The sequence below is a fragment of the Protobothrops mucrosquamatus genome, unplaced genomic scaffold (genome assembly GCF_001527695.2).
Source record: "Protobothrops mucrosquamatus isolate PMUCROS unplaced genomic scaffold, P.Mucros_1.0 scaffold1246, whole genome shotgun sequence".
Taxonomy (NCBI): domain Eukaryota; kingdom Metazoa; phylum Chordata; class Lepidosauria; order Squamata; family Viperidae; genus Protobothrops; species Protobothrops mucrosquamatus.
The window spans coordinates 27,905-48,827 of record NW_015387453.1 but is presented as its reverse complement, the minus strand read 5'-3'; the positions used below and the strand labels follow the sequence as shown (position 1 = coordinate 48,827).

The 20,923-nt window shown below is 40.9% G+C and overlaps 1 protein-coding gene across 1 annotated transcript; it reads left to right on the top strand.

The window, feature by feature from the left end:
* Positions 1 to 770: 770 nt before the first annotated feature.
* On the top strand, positions 771 to 20,902 carry LOC107292019 (perilipin-3-like). Its single transcript, XM_029285072.1, has 7 exons — positions 771 to 819; positions 6,084 to 6,176; positions 8,304 to 8,504; positions 11,484 to 11,566; positions 12,742 to 13,006; positions 15,297 to 15,493; positions 20,477 to 20,902. The coding sequence occupies exons 1-7, from the start codon at positions 771 to 773 to the stop codon at positions 20,900 to 20,902; spliced, it is 1,314 nt and encodes a 437-aa protein (XP_029140905.1).
* Positions 20,903 to 20,923: the final 21 nt, after the last annotated feature.

The window sequence follows — 20,923 nt, the reverse complement described above, 5'->3', positions numbered from 1 at the left end:
TTGCTCCTCTCTGCACTCTAAATCTCAGTATATTTTTTATACAGTGGTGACTAAAACTGGATGTCATACTTTAAGTGTGGTCTTACCCAGTGCTTTTTTTATGTGAAAAAAAAGGGCTGGAACTCACACACGTCATATAACCCGCCTTGCCTACCCTACAAGGTTCCATCCAAAAAAGGTGCCGGAACTCCGTTCTGGGCGTTCTATGACAAAAAAAAGCCCTGGTCTTACCAAGGCATTATAAAGTAGTACTAACCCTTGACATGATCTTGATTCTATCCCTCTGTTAATGTTAAAGCAATCATTAAGACTGCTCTCAACTCCAGGTTAATTCTTCTGGAATGGTATAACCAGTGAGAAGATCAAGTCAATTTCTCACTTGTCCACCAAATAAATACAAGACTTGCATTAGTCAACCACTATGAGAATACTAGATTTTGACCATTTTCATCAATTGACTTGACCTAATAACTATCAAACTTTTAGATTGCAGTTTTCACTCTGCTCTGGCCCAATAAAGCATTTTTTTCAAGTGAAGATGTTCTGATGTTCTTCTGATTTTTTCATCAATGCCTTTTTCCCCCAAAGAAGGTCAAGAGGACCAACAAAAAAATCTCAAGAGCTTAGTTCTTTTTAGATGTTTAAAAGGTACGAGCTATTTGCAAGGGCCTTTGTATAAAATAGTTGGGAGGAGTTGTGTAACCTATTTTTCCTTTTTACAATCTTTATTTCTAGAATCAACGTTATATAAACTGCGTAGAGCCTTTGCTATGATGATTGCACCTGAGAAGTTTGCTTTCTCCAATAGCGCCCCATCAAGTAGGTGATATAATAATAATAATAATAATAATAATAATAATAATAATAATAATAGTAGTAGTAGTAGTAGTAGTAGTAGTAGTAGTAGTAGTAGTAATAAAGTTGGAAGGGACCTTGGAGGTCATCTAGTCCAACCCCCTGCTCAGGCAGGAAACCCTATACCATTTCAGACAAAGGGCCGTCCAGTCTCTTCTTAAAAACTTCCATGTGATGTCATCACATCTGTGGTTGCTAATGGCCCAGAATCAGTGTTCTCACTTGTGATGCTGTGGAATATTTTGTGAATTCCCAACTGACTGATCTTAAGGCACTTGATGAAAACTAGGCTTGGAAAATTGTAATTCATTGAATTTTTAGCTCAAAGCCCCCTTGACTGGTAATTCTGGAAGAGGCCATCTCAATCAGTTTGCAGCAATGTTTTTTTCAAACTTGTCAACTTTAAATTTTATTTATATCAACTCATGCTGGTTGGGGAATCTGGGAGTTGATGTCCACACATCTTAAAGTTGACAAGTTTGAGAAATGCTGATCTGGAATTGTCAAGCTTAACAGGTAGATCAGATAGGAAACAAGACCAGATGTGTTAATGCTACTTTATTGTAAAGCTACATTACTAGGATCTTGCAAATCTGAAGTGCAATTCTTCCCTGTCTCCTTTACACCCTGAAAAATTAGGGAGGGTCTCATCTGAGCCTCTTGCCTGGCCCATTATCCAGCTGTGGACTAAGCTGTCTCTTATCTAACCATTCCCTAGGCCAGTGATGGTGAACCATTCCCTAGGCCAGTGATAGCAACCCCAAACCCACTTATTTATCACCGGGTGCCGTGTGGGCATGGCCACAGTGGTCATGGCAGACTGGGTGGGCGGGGCCAGGGCAGCGGGGGCCAGTCCCTCACCATCTCCAGGGCACTGCACGTGTGCCCACAGAGAGGGCTCTGAGTGCCGTCTCTGGCACGCATGGCATAGGTTCGCCACCACTGCCCTAGGCAACATTTTTGGGCCCAGTATCCCAAAGTCACTCCCACAGGAGACTACTATACACCTCTTCCTGGGAGTACATCTTAATGGAGATTGTAGGATTTACGTCTGAGTAAACAGCATTGGATTGCATTTATAAGATTCTGACTGTTCTGCCCCCTTCCTTGTCCAACATTACATTCAGCTGGGCCTACTCCCAAATTTTTTAGGAATATATTATGTTTCTACAGGGAGGACAGAAATGTGTGCAACATCAGAGTTCCAAGTGTTGCCTCAGTCTTTCAAATGTGCCCACTCATCCTCCAAAATTATTTGCCCATTGAAATAACTTTGGGTCAACACCCTGTGTTATCAGGCTGAGATCCTAAATATGACTCCTAGTTTACATGAACAAATAATATCATAAGAACTGCCCCCAACTTCATCTCTCCCTAATGCGCCCGCTCTACCTATAGCCAACTATATATTTCTAGGAGGTTCACAAGTCATGCAAAACTGGAAACCATCTAATAATAACTAAAAATCTACTAATAAAAGGAATTTATTTTAATTACCATCACTCTAGCTGGATCATTAAAAAAACAACAATCCAGAATTCATGATTGCACCAAATTACTCTTATAGCAAAAGATGATTTTGAAATTGAGCTTTGATGATGTCACAAAACCACCTGATTCCCAATCAATTCAAAAGCCCTTCAGATGCATTTTAAATTCCACTGGGAGACTCTACTCCTGAAGCATTTGATGTGGTATTCACCCCTCTGTGTTGTTTCATTTTCACAATGTTCTCTTCCTTAGAACATTGGCTGAGGTGATTTTCTTGCAGCCATTTTATGATTTGCAATGCTAGAACTCCACAAGACTTAGGAACAAGCCAATTCCCCCATTCATGGGAAGTTTTGTCTATTTCCATTTGCCAGTTTTTAATAGAGGCATGATTACTCACCCCTCCCAGGACATTAGGTAAACTATTGGGTATCAAAACAAGTGAGGGAAAATGGTAGACAAATGTCAGTGGTATCATTTGAATGCAATAATGAAGAAATATGTTCAGGGCCCTCTCGATGGACATGTGAACAGATGCACCATTACCTTGCATATTAATATGGGGAAATTCTGAGGTGAATATCAAGCTGTTTTCTCATGTCTCTGTGGGAAATAGATGATTCATCCTTCTCTTAGTTCTGAAATGATATAATTATGCAAACGGCATTGTTCATGACCTTTAATAAGCTTGGCAATATATATCTGGCACTCTCCTCAGAAATACACTGCACATCACTTAGCATCCAAGGACTATTTTCAAAGACCACAATGGGTTTAGAAGCAAAGATTGCATTGAAAGAGCTATAAAAGAGTTTAATCTCATTTCACTGTCAATAGGTGCTTAATATAATGTTGCTCCTGTAAACAAGACTTTATTTAAACCAACTTTGCTTAGATTTGGCCTGTTTTGCAGGAATGGGTATAAGAATAAGGTGAACACGAGCAGAATACACTTCCCTGCATTAGGAAGCCACATCTGTTATTATTTTAAAAAGTAAAGTCTCTCTGGAATCACGCTTTACTCTTGATGATGTATCGGTGTCATTTTCTTAGCAACAATACAGGCATGGTTAGACACTGCCTCCTTCTGGGATGTTCCTATTTTAATTTCCAGTCTTGGGATCTTCTGATGGCTAACTTGATTAGCTTTTTTGATATCAGACAAGATTAACTAGGGACAGCAACTTAGCTGGGCCTCCAATTTCAACCTGTTGTGATGGTTGATGCAGTTAGTTAGCCATGGAAAACACTACGGACTGGGCGGTGTATCTCTCACAAATCAGTCTAACACCTTTTTTATAAACATTTTTTAAAAAAGCAGAAGGAAAACATGTAAAGAACCCTAACTTCATGAGAAGAACAGCAGAATCAAATAAATCAAGAATGAGCAAATGTTAGTGTCTTACAGACCTTAAATACAATATTCCCCTCTAATATACTGTACACAGAAAGAGACAGAAGTGAGATGCATATACAATTCAAAATTCCTACAAGCAGTACACACAAATACCATGTACAACATGTGTAAGGTAGTATTTGCGGTGTTTCTCCTGTCATATGCAGCAAAAACATATCAGTTCGGTTTGTGGAGCTAAAGACTCACAGCAGGTTATTTTTTTTCCCCCCCGAGAAATTTAAATCCCGAGTTGAGAAAAGGAAAATCACCACATCCTTGTCTTTCAAAACAAAAAGATAGTTTACAGTCCTATACATTACTTTGGGTGGAAATTCTTGGAATTGTAATCCAGCCTTTTCATACAAGCACTTTGCTCCCCTTGCATTCAGCTCAGTTGGATCATGCTGTGAATTCTATTATTTCTAAAGACAATTGAGTAGATATGGTTTTCCAGGGCTCTCTGTGCCCTTTTTAATTCAACTTTTTTGGATAGTACGTCTCATTTGCAATCCCACTTACAATTTTATAAGTGCGAAGATACTTCTGCACACAACAAGGTCGTATCATGCACTTTTAACTACAAAATTGGAGTCTTTTTGTTCAAGGTATCACCTTGGGACAGGGTTCACCAAACTTGGCAACTTTAAGACTTGTGGGCTTCAACTCCCAGAATTCCTCAGCCAGTCATGCTGGGGAATTCTGGGAGCTGAAGTCCACAAGTCTTAAAGTCATCAAGTTTAGAGACCCCTGCTTTAGGAAATCAGGAAATTAATGTGCACTAATATTTCCATTGTGACCCTGGAACACAACTGTTAAAGACTTAGGTTCCTTTGCTTAGATTAGAACAATCTGCTCCCTAATATCTTTCTTTAAAATGGTGATTACGGATTTGATGGAGAAAAATGTACCGAGCATGTTGGCCATCAATGTTTAGAGCTACTAAAACTGTTCATCCAGCAGTCATTGCCTTGAAAGGATAGCCATAAATTTTCTTTAAGAGAGTCAAGATTTTATGGCTTTCAAGCCCTGATTTTATGCATGTTCTATTGGATTCACAGAGGTTCGTTTCCCAAATAATGGCATAAAATTATAGACTGAACTTCTGCTGTAACCATTTGGGGAAGAACTCATAATGATATCAATTTACATATGCAGTCTGATTGGTTGAAACCATGTCCTGCATGAGTGCTTATCATACTGAAGAAACAATGGAAATTCCATAGCTTGTCCTATTGGTGGTTTTCTCCACTTGACACTGATTAGCCCATGACAAAATAGTGTTGTCTTACTTCAACCCAGCCTAGTACACTCTGGGGATAAAGTTTGGAAACATGTCACAGGACGTATCATCCTGAGAGCCAATAAAGCCCTCGCCAATGGGAAACATTCCAAAATGTTAACACTGTGAGTTGTTAAGTGTGACGATTAAGCTTACTGGAGTAATTCAAAGTTCTCCCAATTCTAAACTGGGGGATAAGAGCTTCATTGTTGAGTTTAAACATTGCTGGTTCTTGAGGGCTATACTACTCCATTGTGGGAAACTGAAATGGATTTCTAGGGCTCTCACCACTTAGCAAGCAAACCCACTAATATCAAAAAGGGTGTAGGAGCAGGCAGAGCTGGACAGAGCTGGAAGGGGCATCATCAACTTAGAGTCCTTGCATTCCCACAAGTGCTCCAAGTTCAACCCTTTATCTGGCACCAATAGAGTGTTAAACTTTAATTGACCAGATTCTTGTGTATAGACTTGAATAAATTTTCTATGCTGCAGCCTAATGGTTATCCTGATTCTTGAGCCTGATATTAATCCATTTAACTTTGCCCCTCCCATCTCTGCCTTCTCTTCTCCTACAAAAGGTCACTTAGAGCAGGGGTCCCCAACCTCTGAGCCACAGTCAGGTACCAGGCTGCAGCCCATTAGGAACTGGGCCACAGAAGCAAGCAAAGCTTCATCTGTCCATGTCTTCAGCAGTGCCAGAAATGTTTTATTTTCAACTTTGGAAGAATTTCCATAAATGAAAAAGGCACAGCTATTCAAATTTTTTTCCCTTATTGATTAATTTGCTATGTTTATGTTTTACTATTCCTGCAAGAGACTCAATGCAGTGTACTTTATTTTCTCATTCTGTATTTAGAAAGGCCTCCTAAGTCGGTTCAGGATAAGTTGTAGTGAACAATTCAAAGTCAGCCAGTACATTTCATGGTTTGAGTGAAAATGTATGGATGGATTTTTGATCATTAGACGGAGAAGGTGACATTTGTCTGCTGCCTTTGGACCAATTGGCTGCTATTATATGATCCTTACTGGTCATTTTAGGTAACAATTTATCTTCCTTTCCAGTGACCAGAGAAACCACCATGTCTTCCACGAAACCAGACCAAAGTACCATGTCTTCAGAGACCTCTGACGAAAGCCTTGAAGAGGAGGTAGCTCTTTCTTATCAAGGGCAGAAGTTATATTTTGTTTTTTTGATATGTGAGACATTTCCAACATAGTCCAAGGAAGGAAAGTTTGACCTTATGTCTTCTTTCATTTCATTCAAATTGTTATCATATGCTGCAAAGAGATTTAAGAAAAGTGACAGGAAAAAAAGGGTGCTGGAAGAATAGAGCATTCAGCTAGATTTCCTTAAAACATGATAGGGAGATAGGGCAATGTTCAACAAGAATCTGATTTAAGTCTTCATAGCCGGATTTTTTTTAAACACTCAGTGGATTGCATAAGAGCTCCATCTTTAAAAACAAAACAAAACAAATGAAGGAAAGATTACGAGAAGCAATCCCTATGAGGTGAAATTAATGCGTATCCTAATTTATAATAATTTGATTTTATTTATTTCCCCACAAACCTGTGTCCAAAGAACTATGTGTGTTAATTACAAGATAATTTTTAATTTCTGAAAAGATTGACTTGGGACCAAATTAGAGGAAATAAATGTGATTTTTTGCATTAAAAAAAATATCCCAGAATATATCACATACTTCTGTCTCTCTTTTGATCACACACGCCCATGGATCTGTTGTTGTTTTTTCTATGGAAACAAACGTACAGTAGCTGGACATTTATTCCTTAAAGACAAAACATAATTCCTGTGGATGAGGGATTTAGTAAGGAAAATGGTAAAAACGTAAAGGAGTCCCTGCAGATTTTATTCCGCTAGGGGTCGGCAACCTTAAACACTCAAAGAGCCACTTGGACCCATTTCCCAGAGAAAAGAAAACACTGGGAGTCGCAAAACGTGCATATGCGCGTGCGCGCAAGGGGGGGAGCTTGATTGAAGAGTTTAATTAAAAAGAAATAGAGGCTGCTGTGCATGAGAGAGTGAGAAGGGAAGCGCAAATGCCTCTCTCTGTCTCTGTCTCTCTCTCTGCAAATGGCGGAGGAGGCTGGGAGCTGCAGGAGAAGGCTCAAAGAGCCACATGCGGCTCTGGAGCCGTGGGTTGCTGACCTGTGCGCTAGTCGTTGACAACTGTAGGGGTTGGTGCCCATCTCTGTTTCAAGGCCATTGAGCCAGTGCCATCCAAAGACATTTACGTGGTCATGTGGTCAGCATGATGTCATGGAGCACTATTACCTTCCCACCAGAGTGGTACCTATTTATCTACTCCAAGGCTTTTCAACCTTTTCACCCATTGTACCACTTTTAGGATATGACAATATCCGAGTACCACCAGTCGCCTAGCAAGGTGTCAAAAACTTGATGACCCCCCCCCACAAAAAGGAAAAAAGTGATAAAGTACAGGTAGTCCTCGACTTGCAACAGTTCGCTTAGTGACTGTTTGAAGTTACAATAGCACTGAAAAAGAGCCCCCCAAGCCACAGCCGAGCAAGACGCCTGCCCACCCGGCGGTGCTCTTCCTCCTGTCCAAGGTTTTCATTGTTGTGAGCATTTCTGTTGAGGATTGGCAGTGGGGGTGGGGTGGGGGGTGTTTGGTTTTTATTCCCCCCCATCTGCTGGGGGGTTGCAGAAGGTTTTGGTCACTTCACACGACCCTGGGACACTGTGACCGTCATAAATATGAATCAGTTGCCAAGCATCTGAATGTAAATCACAAGACCCTGGAGATGCTGCAACATTCCAACTGATTGATGCTTCTTCTGGGCTCAGCAGAAGCGCCAGGATCAGCGCCGAGCTCCAGCTGGAGCCTGGCGCTGATCCTGGTGCTTCTGCTGAGCCCTGACAGTCCTGAAGAAGCGCTGATCCTGGTGCTTCCACTGAGCCCTGACAGCCCTGCAGCTCCAGCCATCTCTCGCTCAGGCTTGTGCGGTGCTGCCACCTGTTTAGCTCATTCCCCTCCCCCACTATGTTTCTAGGATGGTCGCATACCACCTGACAGGTGCCAATGTACCACAGGTGGTACCCGTACCACTGGTTGAAAAGCCCTGATCTACTCACATTTCGAACTGCTAGGTTGGCAAGAGCTAGGTTGCCAAGCCCAGCACCTTAACCACTGAGCCCCCAAGACTCAGGAAAATGGCATGGCTTTTATTCCATTTGTCAACATTGGTTCTTGATCAATCAGGAATGCATCAGTGATGTGGTTTCTCTTGGTTTTCAATATCAGAATATCTTGAAGAGAGTTAGCAGTCTGCCCTTGGTTTGCTCCGTCTGTGACTTGGTTTCTTCAAACTACACCTCCATTAAGCGAAAAAATTCCTACCTTCAGACAGTGTGCGATGGGGCAGAGAAAGGTATGAAGACTCTCACAGGTGCTGCTGTTAGCCGGGCACAACCGCTTCTGAACAGTCTTGAACCTCAACGTGAGTAAAATTATAACAGAAAATTTGACATTTCTATGGGTATCAAATGGGGTGCTTTGGAATTGGTTGAAGAATGGAAAGGGATCATTTTGGGGCAGGTCAGCCAATAATTTCTCATAAAAATCAAACACCCTTCCCTGTATATGGAGTGTAGACACTGCAATATCATAAAACTGCCAGTAGATTTAACTGATGTACCAAAACAAAATGGTTAATAAATTTCCTGGCATCCTGCCTTTAAGCTTTGGGTGAAGAAAGTGTCCTCCTCCTGCTATTTTTTTAAAAACTCTGGTGGCATAAATCAAATCACCATTCTGAATAGCTATCATCCTATCCAACAAAATAAGTTTTAATGTGGAGAAAAGCAAAGTTTTACATTTAGGCAGGAAAAATCCAAGATATAAGTACAGATTAGGTGAGACCTGGCTCAAAAACAGTAACTGTGAAAGGGACCTTGGAGTCCTAGTGGACGATCACTTGACTATGAGCCAACAATGTGCAGCAGCAGCTAAAAAAGGTAACACAATCCTGGGTTGCGTATACAGAGGCATAGAATCAAGATCACACGAAGTATTAGTACAGCTTTATAAAACCCTAGTGAGACCACACCTGGAATACTGCAACCAGTTTTGGTTGTCATACTACAAAAAAGATGTTGAGATGTTGGAAAAAGTTCAGAGAAGAGCAACTAAGATGATCCAAGGCCTGGAGATTAAAACATATGAAGAACAGCTGCAGGACTTGGGTTTGGCTAGTCTAAAGAAAAGAAGAAATAGGGATGACATGATAGCAGTATTCCAGTATTTGAGAGGCTGCCACAAAGAAGAGGGGGTCAAATTATTCTCCAAAGCACTAGAAGGCAGGACAAGGAACAATACTTGGAAACTGATCAAAGAGAGAAGCAACCTGGAATTAAGGAGAAAGTTCCTAACAGTGAGGACAATTAACCAGTGGAACAGCTTGCCCTCAGAAATCGTGGGCACTCCGTCACTGGAGATTTTTAAGAAGAGACTGGACAGTCACTTGTCTGACATGGTATAGGTTCTCCTGCTTGAGCGGGGGGCTGGACTAGAAGAACTCCAAGGTCCCTTCCAGCTCTATTCTATTCTGTTCTGTTCTGTTCTGTTCTACAAAGAGATCTACAGAATGTAAGAAGAATTTCAGGAAGAATTCAAACTGTAATATTCAATTGTGGTTTCTGGAGGGTCACAAAAGAGAGCAAAATTTACTTATTTATGTATTTATTTGTCATATTTCTGTGCCTGCCCATCTCACAAACAAGGGATTCTTGGCAGTGTACAACAAAGCAGAAAACAGTAATTATTAAAACCATAAAGATTATAAAAGACAAAAGCAAAAAAGAAAAGTTAATAGGCATTTATTACACTGGAATCAGTGGTGGGATTCAGCCAGTTCGCACCACTTTAGTAGAACTGAACTGGTAGCTAATTTTTTGTTGTCCAGGCCTAGAATGGACTTCCAGAAGCAGCATCCACACAGAGAACCGGTTGTTCGCATATTTGAATCCCACCACTGACTGGAGTCATCTCAATATTTCACCAGTCCGCTGGGTCTCCAGTCCTGGTTGCACAACCAGGACTTGAGGAACCTTCAAAAAGTTAGAAGAGAAGAAACCAACCCCATTTCAAGGTGAAGAATATCCCATAAGGTGGGAACCATAGCAGAAGAGGCCCACCAAGTCTACTGTATAAGATTCCAGGTTCATCCCTTATAGCTCCCAGATGAAATGGGAATGTCTTGGATCCAAAGCTTTGTAGAATAGCTAGTAGCAGTTCCCTTTATGTGTCCCATTGCCCTTTAGCTAAGGCTGTAGGAATAGGCAAGCAAACCAACAAACCATGGTATGATTCTCTACCCAATAATTTACAAATCAATCTGAAGATTCCTTTTCCAGATCCAAACATCGTTGTTAGAATCATCTATAAACTTGGATTTTTTTTCTGAATATACAGGATGTGAGGAACCATTATTTCAACACACAGTGTTTTCTCAAAGATAACTGATAAAGTAGGGCTGTGCGTGCTTTAAAATGACTTTATTAAAGAAAGTCAACTTCTTTTCTAGCATTCACGTGAGTCTAAAAAAGAAGTGCCTAGATTAAGAGTTAACTTCAATGAGCGGGTGCTTTAAAGCAGCAGTGTTATTCATATCGCATAGAAGATTGCAAAACACTGGGCTGCTTTAATGAACCCCATGGAGGTCCTGTGCTTGTGTGAGATCTAAAGCACATCTTCCAAATAATTTTCAATGCATGTCCAACTGTATAGCTCCACAATATAATTGACTGTGTAAAATTCCTCTAGAAATAATAGCCGGCTTACTAAGAAAGTTGAATGAGGTAGAATTTCTTTCTTCCTCTTAAATACATGTCCTGTGCAAACCTCAGAGTTTCCAGGAATCCATTACTCAGAGATTTGAGGAATCAATGGTTCTTGAAAGCTTGCCTTAGCTATTTTGAGCCCATTCCTGGTTTTTTTGAGCATGTATGTACAAATGGAAAAGCCCCTTATGAAGGCCTTATGGCCAGGTTCGAAATGAAACTTAGAACATTTGGATCTTTTGATGCCTAATCTTTGCTTTAGTTCAAATTCACAATATAAAACAGTTACTGAACAATTCAACTGCAAATCCTTCTTTGTACAATGATCTTGCTTTCAGCATTATAATCAGTTAAGCTCCTTTGGCATTTATGCACACAATTTAGTTCTGGATTAACTAGAATCAAGTGGCAATTTTTAAGATTTGTTGCTTCAAATCAGGAGCCAGGCAGTAACTGGGCAAGTTATAAAGGATACCAGAAATGCAGAAAGAGATACTTCATCTGTTTTACAATTTAGCTACATATATTTACTAAGTCAATTATTTTATGGAAGAAAGTAAGAACCCATATTTAGTATACATCTTCCCCTAAACCTTTTCCCTGCCACAAATCACTACCTTTTTCTTGTCTTTCATTAGTTGCAACAGCAAACAAGTATGTATGTCGTGGCCTGGATACAATGGAACAGAAGGTGCCAATTCTTCAACAGAGAGCTGATCAGGTAGCTTTTTTAACTTTAAAAAATATCTTGGTGTGAAGGAAGAAAGCATAAACCAATGTTGGCCCAACTCTAGTTTTAGGATGCCATGCTAAATGATAGCTCAGAGTTATTTTGGAGTCAGATGGTCCATATGTATGTATGTATGTAGGTATGTAGGTAGATAGGTAGGTAGGTATAATGGATGGATGGATGGATGGATGGATGGATGGATGGATGGATGAGACATTAGATTAGCCTTCCATAGCCTGGGTCTTCCAGGTAGGCTCTACTTCAGCATATTGGAAAGCACAAAGGTATGGAAGGCTACTTTAGATAATCTCTTGTGTTTCTGTAAAGACCATTTTAAATAACAGTAGGTGAAGCCCAGTATTTAACACTGGTTCAATGGAGATTATTTACAGTTTCAGATCCTTTGTTTGTTCAGAGCAATTTACAGTGTGAATGACTGCATGAACCAGAAACAGCAGAGACATGGTAGAAGTGTATTCTATGCTTTGCTGAGCTACGCACTTCCTTTGTTACTTACCTCTTGTAAAAGAAAAATATTATTGCATATATAGCTCAGCTTTCTTCTCTCAGGAGGTAGGCTGGCTCAGACAATAACAGGTGCAAGATTTAAAATCTATATCTATCTGTCTATCTTGCCAATTAACACTAAATTTTCTGGGCAGTGTAGTGAACAAACATTTAAAAAAACCTTGAAATATTAAAAAAAAATGAAAGATTTTTTTAATAGAGTGAGAAAGAAGGCAACCAATTGCAAAAAAACACAATTCCATCCCTTTTATATTCTTTGTAGAAGAATATGGGGATTTTAAATAAATAACATTGGAATATCCGCTCTCATCTTTGCATATTAAGCTATAGGTTCTAAAATTTCATCTTCTGTGCAGCTTTATCTCCCCCCTCTTTGCTGCACAAAGTGGACCAAGGGCATCCATAGAAGAATGTTTTGTTTTTTTAAAAATCAAGATGGCAGCCATTACTGGGCGATCACAGCTGCCATCTTGCCTACATTTACACTCTCCCCAACAGATGCCTGGGAATTGGAGTTGTACAGTTTAAAAAGAATCAAAGTGGACATCATTCTGTGAATCACACTTAAATGCGAGTCCTACCTCCTGAGGTGATAAAGACAGCTTAATCCAAAATGACTTCTCCTCTGTCTCCTACAGGTTGTATCTGGGACAAAAGAACTGATGACTTCTAAAGTCACTGATGCCAAGAACGCTGTGACTCGCAGGCTGTCAGGGATGGTTGGCATGACCAAAGATGTAGTTCAGAATGGCGTGAAAACCACGGCCTCCCTTGTGAGCAGCAGCATGACTGTGGTGATGGGAACAAGAATGGGAAAGATGGCCAAGAACAGTGTGGAAACCGTGCTGGGCCGGTCCCATGCATTTATAGATCACTACCTTCTTATCAGTGATGAAGATCTGAGTAAGAGCCTACTAGAAAGCCTTAGCATATATTTTAGAATGGTTCTGGATGTTAAAGATTTGGGCAAATGAGGAAGCACCACCGAAAGAGGACAAGATCTTCAGTGGTGGGACACATGCTGTAGAAAGACACTCTTTTGATTCTTTAGAGCAAGGGTCTTCAAACTTGGCCCTTTTATGACTTGTGGACTTCAGCTCCCAGAATTCTTCAGCCAGCGTGACTGGCTGAGGAATTCTGGAAGTTGAAATCCACAAGTCATAAAAGGGCCAAGTTTGAAGACCCCTGCTTTAGAGGTTGTTAAACAAAGGCTGAATGGTAACGCTGAACAACGTTATCACAGCAAATGTTCTCACTATGCGGAAAAATTCTCTTGCATTTTTTTTCACTTAGAAGAAAGAGAATTTGTTTTCAGTTACAGGTAGCCCTCAACGTATGACCACAGTTGAGACCAAAATTCATGTTGCTGAGAAATTTGTTAAGTGAGTTTTACCCTATTCTGTGACTTTTCTTGCCACGTTTGTAAAGTGAATCAAAGGGCATTGTTAGCTATCTCTAACAATAAGTGAAAATGCCACCAAGAGAGATTTAAAAGAAATTCTCAAGCACCCGGAGAATGAGGTAGAAAACCCGGAGCATTTGACAAGCAGATTTTATGTTTGGTGAATTTATATATCACAAAGGTTCAGTGAGGTAGCTCCTAAATTATACTTACTGTTTTTTATTTGGGAACAGCATAAATAAGGAAGACCATAATTTCAATTTAATACCCTAGTTTGTATCTGTTAGTCATCAACATCCTAAGAATGATAGTCCTGTCAAAGTTGTTTTGACTTTCCTCAGAATTCTTAAGATCAGGGGTGTCAAACTCGCAATGTCATGTGACGTGTCGCGATGTATCATGACTTTTTCCCCATTGCCGGCAATGGGGTGGGCGCAGTTTTGGTGTGATGCATCCGGCCTGTGGGCCGGCAGTTTGACACCCCTGTTTTAGATATTTCACTTGAAGTGGTGTTATCAAACTAGGTGTTAATGTATTTGTTTCTTTGGACATGATGATCATTCGAGATCCAATCTGGATCGGTCACCGGGATCAGAGACTTACTCTTCTGAGCTTCAGGGTTGTGCTGGAGCCCATTCTCAGGGAACTTCTCTCTAAGGAGAAATTCCCTGATGATGGTCTTTAGCGTGAATCCAAAAGCTCGGAAGATTAAGCCTCTGGTCCCGGTGACTGATCCAGATTGGATCTTGTAACGTTATCCTGGGACATGTATATTTGCCTTCATTCGTATAATTATCGTTCTTCTCATATACCTTCCAAGCATCACTGGGATTTGGGCAGCTTATAAATTTAATAATTAATCATTTCATAATAATAATACTTAGAAAAGTTGCATGTTGACAACATTTAAAAAGTTGCAAAAAGCCATCCTGCTTGGATCTGTACATATAATACACTGATACATTACAACATCCCAGGTTCTTGGGAAGGACTCAGTGCAAATGAAGGCTAACACCAGCTAAAGAACTGTCAGTCGTGTTTTCACATTGTTGTGTAGATAATAATAATCACCTACCCTGGGGCAATCAGGCAAATAAATGTAAGAATGAAATTGGAAAGAAAAAAGACCTGCCCTATCCTATCCCAAACATGACCAGTCTCTTGATGTATTCTTTGTGAACACCAACAACTGACACACCTGCTTGGACACAGGGGCCACAAAGGTGGCATAAAGTGGCAACAATAAATAAAATGCCATCCAAAGACACGGACATATCTTCTGACAATGGAATCCAACAAAACTCTCCTTCATTTAAGAACTGAAAGATGAGAAGAGTTTTGTAAGGTTCTTGTTAAAGAGGGGGTCCTCGACTTATGAACACAATTGAGCCTAAAATTTCTGTTGTTAAATGAGTTTTATCCCCATGACCTTTTTTTTGCCACATTAAGCAAATCTCTGCACTTGTTAAATGAATCATACCTTCATTAAATAAATCTGGCTTTCCCCATTGACTTTGCTTGTCGGATGCCAGTTGGGAAGGTTACAAATGGGGATCACAGAACCCCAGGATGGTGCAACTGTCATATGCAAGTTGCCAAGCACCCAGATTTTGATCGTGTGACCACGGAGATAGTGCAACGGTTGTAAGTGTGAAAAACAGTTATGTTACTTTCCTCAGTGCTGTTGTAACTTTGAACGGTCACTAAACAAGCGGTTCTAAATTGAGGACTACCTGTATCCTTTCCTCTTACTTTTAGAGCCTGTTATTTACACTGCCTTCCTCCTTTCAGTGGATCTGAAAACATGTTCTCAAGGGACAGAGATGGATCCTGTGCAGGAAGTGCAGACACAGATCAAGTGTAAAGGTTATTTGGCCTGCATGCTTTCTCTCTTGAACAAATTCCAACGCTATATATCCAAGCAATCCTGGTGCCATCTTAGGCATGCTAACGAGAGTCTCCAAATAGCCCTTGAAAACACCTTTTCGGTAAGTGCGATTCCTCTCACTTCTACGTTTGCCTGTCCTTGGAAGAAAACAATCACATCCACATTTATTTAACACATTACTACACCTATTCCTGCATCTATGAGGGAAGGGGAGGTCAAAAAACCCAAAATGGCACCCAGTCCTGCAGACCCAAAGCAGCCATTGTCAGAGCTGCCTCAGCTTGAACAGTCTAAGTAAGAACCATCCTTAACTCCGTTTATTGAGAAAGGTGTAGTTTGCTAGAAGTCAAGTGAATTTCAGTAATGCATAGCCAGAAGTGAGAATCACATGCCCAAATCCCCAAGTCTAACTTTTCCCTCCCTTAGTCACCTCCCATTACTGCCCCCCCTCCATGTCCAATGAAATTCAAGCAAGATGTTTTCAGAACGGTTACTTCAGACGTAGGTTTCGCATTCAGCTGCATTCTGTTCTCAGACGGTTGTCCTTGAAGCCCGTCTCAGAGAGATACAGTGAAGTTTTGTTACGTTCGAAGCATCCCCCCCCTCCCATCCAGCCCCCCCTTGAATTCATGGCAGCTGATACTGAACGGTTGCGAAGCACAAGCGTGAGGTAGCAGCTTCAGCCATCTTGATCTTTTGGACCCTGGACGTCCCAGAATATTTTTAAAAAATCTTGAACAAAATGGAAATAATTTCTGAATTATCTTCATTATATATTTGTGAACATTTATGAGCGAGATGGCTCACCCCTACATATTCATGATTGGCTCAATGTGTGGCAGTTGCTCTTCAGAGAGTCCATCTGGATGTACGCGGAAAGTGAGAAAGAGAGATGGAGCGTTGCTAAATTTACACAACATAATAGACTAATGCAATATTTTCCAACCTCGGTCATTTGAAGATGTGTGGACTTCAACTCCCAGAATTCCCCAGCCAGCATTAGGAATTGAAGTCCACACATCTTTAAATGATCAAGGTTGGACAATACTGCATTAGAGTAACTAGGATTGGTAGTTTGTAATTCATTGATGTGGAAACCCAACTATTCTCTTAACATATTGTATGACGTAGGCCACTGCTTTAAATCATAATAAGGTTAAACCTGGGAGGAGCATAGAGTGTTATGTGAAGACAACAACTGTGGGGTTTTTTTTTAGCCAAGTTTAACGTTATCTGGCCCTAATCTGTATATATAGCAATGACATCAACCAAAAAAAACGTAAGACCAAAATTCTTGGATTTTATTCTTTCCTTTTTTTCTCCCCATTTTAACTAACTTCAGTCCCTACCAGGTGCCTCCATATTTTATCTTTAAATGAAAAGATTTTTAAAAAGAAAAATCACCCTGAGAGAAACTGGCAGTATAATTTGGGCCTTCTCAAGAACCTAGATACGAGACTGGAGGCTAAGATGGTGCTACAGTTTATTTTAGAGAAGAAACATTTCCCAAAACTTGGTGCCCTTTGAATATGAAACTACAACTCCCAGGACCCCTCATTTGCAGGCTGGGTGCTCCATTCCAAACCTCCAGAAAGTGTCAAATTGTAGAAGATTGTTCAAGCGTTTGAATGAAATTAATTTGTTTTGAAATCTTGGATCATACATATACTAAACCGGGGCATTTTACAGACCCCCGGGCCACATCTGGCCCTTTGGGGGTCCCTGTCCAGCCTCCATGAGGTCAGTCAGAAATTAGAAATCAAATGTAAATAAGCGTGCCACAGGGGCAGAAGAAGAAGCCAAGTTGGCTCCTTCAGTCGGCTGGTGGCTGTGGGAGGATGGGGAGAGAAAGTGGATTTCTGCGCCTGTTCTGTTTTCTGCTTAGTTCATTATTGAAGAGGCAGCAATAGAAACAAGTACTTCTTTATTGAAGTCAAAACAGAAACTAACAAGCATTGCTCCACCCCTATTTATACATTCAGCTCTGGGCAGCGTCAGCCAATGAGAGCACAGTATTCTCCCGCTCAAATGCTTAATAAACAGCCTTGTAGACAGCAAGTCTGGCTAAAAGCCACATGGTCTGCAACCGTTCCTGCACAGGCCTCAGCCATCTGCTTCATAAGTTTAACTCAATACATTACAGCACCTTTGCAGTGCTTGCCCTCGCCTGGAGCTGCTTGAGATGTTTGGGGAAATCAAATATGATTACATTGGTTCAGCACTCCACAACCATCCCAGTTTCTCATATAGCCGCTTGGTAAAATTAATTGCCCACCACTGATATACTGCACATACAAAAGACGTCTATTACAATTGAGCTATGAACCCCTTACAAGGAGCAAGTATATAGACCCAGATCATCATTTCTCTCCTTTCCAGTAGCTCCTCAGCTTTGAAAACTGATTTTTTCCATGAGCAAATATATTTGCCTCCATTCAAGGTTGCTTAAAATAGGTTGAGTAATAGCCTCTGCCAAGTAGCTTCTGGCATGATAAATTTGTTGTCCTATTTGCAACCACCATAGTCAAGGGAGTTATTGTCTAAAGTACAGGAACCTCATGGAAGGACAGAGTCACACCTGGTTCTGCAGGATCACAGGGAAAGAAGATAAAACCAATTCTGTCAGGCGTTGAAGTATTCTTTGCAACCAGGGTTAGCTGGAGCTCATCCAAGGAAAGTAGAGGAAGATCTTCTAAAGCAGTGATAGTCAACCTTGGCTCTTTTATGACTTGTGGACTTCAACTCCCAGAATTCCTGAGCCAGCTGTGCTGGCTCAGGAATTCTGGGAGTTGAAGTCCACGAGTCATAAAAGAGCCAAGGTTGACTACCCCTGTTCTAAAGGCTAAAGCTGCTATTAATCCCATCCTGTCCCTTGGAAGATTAATCCCACCCCTTGGAAGATTTACCCACTTTCTTAAAGGGCCATTGCTCAGGTCCACAACCATGGGCTCAGTTGCCCTTCAGGCCTGTAAAAATCCACTAAGCACACAACTTGTTCTCTGGACAGTCTTAAAGAAGGAGATAGTTACTGTATATGCTGTAACAGCACTTCTCCCCTTCTGAATTATTTTTTAGTCAGATAATTTTACTGCACTTATTCGTTTGATTAAGTCAGCCAGTTAAGGGCATAAACTGAAAAGGAGCGTATGGCTAAAGGGGAAATTCCTCTAATGGTATGTGAGAAAGACCTTGTGAGATGGAGACAAGAGACACTGCAGCTGTATAATGGTCTGCAGCTGTATAATGGGTGGGACAAGAAACTCAGAAGAGACTCTCCTAGTTCAGCGGTCTTCAAACTTGGCCCTTTTATGACTTGTGGACTTCAACTCCCAGAATTCCTCAGCCAGCGTGCCTGGCTGAGGAATTCTGGGAGTTGAAGTCCACAAGTCATAAAAGGGCCAAGTTTGAAGACCCCTGCCCTAGTTGTAAGACTCAGAAGAGACTCTCCCTCAGACTGTAAAGGAGTCAAGGGGAGAATTGTACTTTCAGAATTGCAAGTTTGTTGTCGGCTACACCATCAGGCATCACAACCAGATGAGCTAATTCTACTTTATTGTAAACTACACTGACAGAATCTCCTTGCACCTTTTAGTGTTTAACCAGGGTTGTTAAAAAGGGAGGTCCAGTCATTATGGTTGTCTTTATCTGTTGGAAAGATGCAAAAATGGTGTGTTTGTCTTATGCCAGACAGATCACCTGGGAAGGGAGATGGGCAGCATGAAAATTTTAACAACTATATTTTGTATGGACAAAGCCACCGCCAGTCTCCCAGTGATTTTATTCCTTCCCAAACTGGGGAGATTGTGCTCCAAAGGCAGGGAAAAGTTAGAAAACTAAGGGAAGCAGAAATGGAAGCGGAGAAGGAACCCCCAAACTGTATTCAAACAGAATAAGTGGAGAGTCATTTAACCTCTCTCCATCATACAGAAATAAACTTTGAGCAATTCCTTAAGTTTAAAGCAGGTACTATAACACTCACGTAATTTGCCTGCCTAAATTGATCTTATTTGGAATGTTGTGTGAATGACTATTGGCTACTCTTGTTTTACTTTTCCCAATAACTCCCTTTTTGAAAAAAAATCTAGAGATTTGGCTTCACGGGTTCAGAAAAGGCAGATCAGGGCACTTCTTCCGAAAACCTGCCCCTATGCAAAACTGCATGATTGTACAGCGCCCCCTTGTGTTTCAAGAATAATTTCAGTTTTGAATTGTTCACTTCAGGTAGGAAGATCCAAAGTACCTTCCTTTCTATTTTTTTTCTAGAACTGGGCCTAAGAGAAACTCCTTACTAGGAGGGTTAAGGACCCCCAGTTAAACTGAGGAGATTGGGTTTGTTCTAATTAACTTTTGCTGAAGAATTCCTGGGAAAAGGGGGTTAAATTGTCTATCAGGTTAGAACAGGAGGTAACTATTAGCATATATCAAGGTATTGTTGAAAGCGTAAGAACTACAGGTAGTCCTTGACTTACAACCACAGCTGGGACGTGAATTTCAACCACTAAGCAATACAGTCATTAAGCAAATCATCATCACGTTACTGGCCCTGATTTTATGATTTTTACTGCAGTCATTAAGCGAATCACACCGTCATTAAGCAAACCCAGCTTCCCCTATTGATTTTGCTTGTTGGAAGCCATTGGGAAGATTGCAAATCATGATCATGTTAATTGCAGGATGCTTCAACCATCACAAATAAGAGCCGGTTCCCAAGTGCCCAAATCATGATCACGTGACCGCAGAGAGCAGTGTGACAGCCTTAAGTGGTCATGTCACTGTTTTCAGCTTCAACATAACTTTGAACTGTTTTTAAATAAATGGTCATAAGTTGAGGACTACCTGTAGTGAAAAAGTCAGCAGTCTTGTCACAACAGATGTCACACTGAAATCTATTTTTAAACAGAGGCTGTATCTCTGTGACAAAACGCCTGTTTTGTCAAGATGAGTGAGATTCATGTCTGATATTCTGTAAAGCAGCTTTTGAAGAGCAGCTTAGAAAATCTGAAGACAATGGAACAGTGGTTTAACTATAGGACATTTCCAATTCTAATAATCCCCAGTGTATGTTTTTTTTTTATACCCCCAGGAATGGAAAGGTTGGCTAATAGCCTTGTACTACACCATAACACTTCCCCTGAGGACGATCTACCTGATCCTCCTGTTTACTGTTGAAGAACTGTCTGCCAAATTTAATGAGAACGTTCCCCAAGCTTGTTACATCCTAGAAGACCTCAAGTTGGTCCTCTCTGCTCTCACTTGCCTTCAGGAACTCTGCTGGAAAATCTTTGCCCGCGTCTGGGAAAAAATGTCGGAGGAAGAAAACCTCAACACTCTCTTGAACTATATCGTGCAAACGCTTCCCTTCTGTTTCTTTGCCAACCACTGCAAATGTAGGACCTCCACGGATAGCACGGCAAAAGCTTTAAAGGCCATCCAGAGGGTGCAGGCATCTAGGGACAGTCTTCTTGGACTGGAGGGAAGTGGAATCTCCTCAATAGTTGCGGCCACTTGAACGCCGCATCTGGTCACCCGT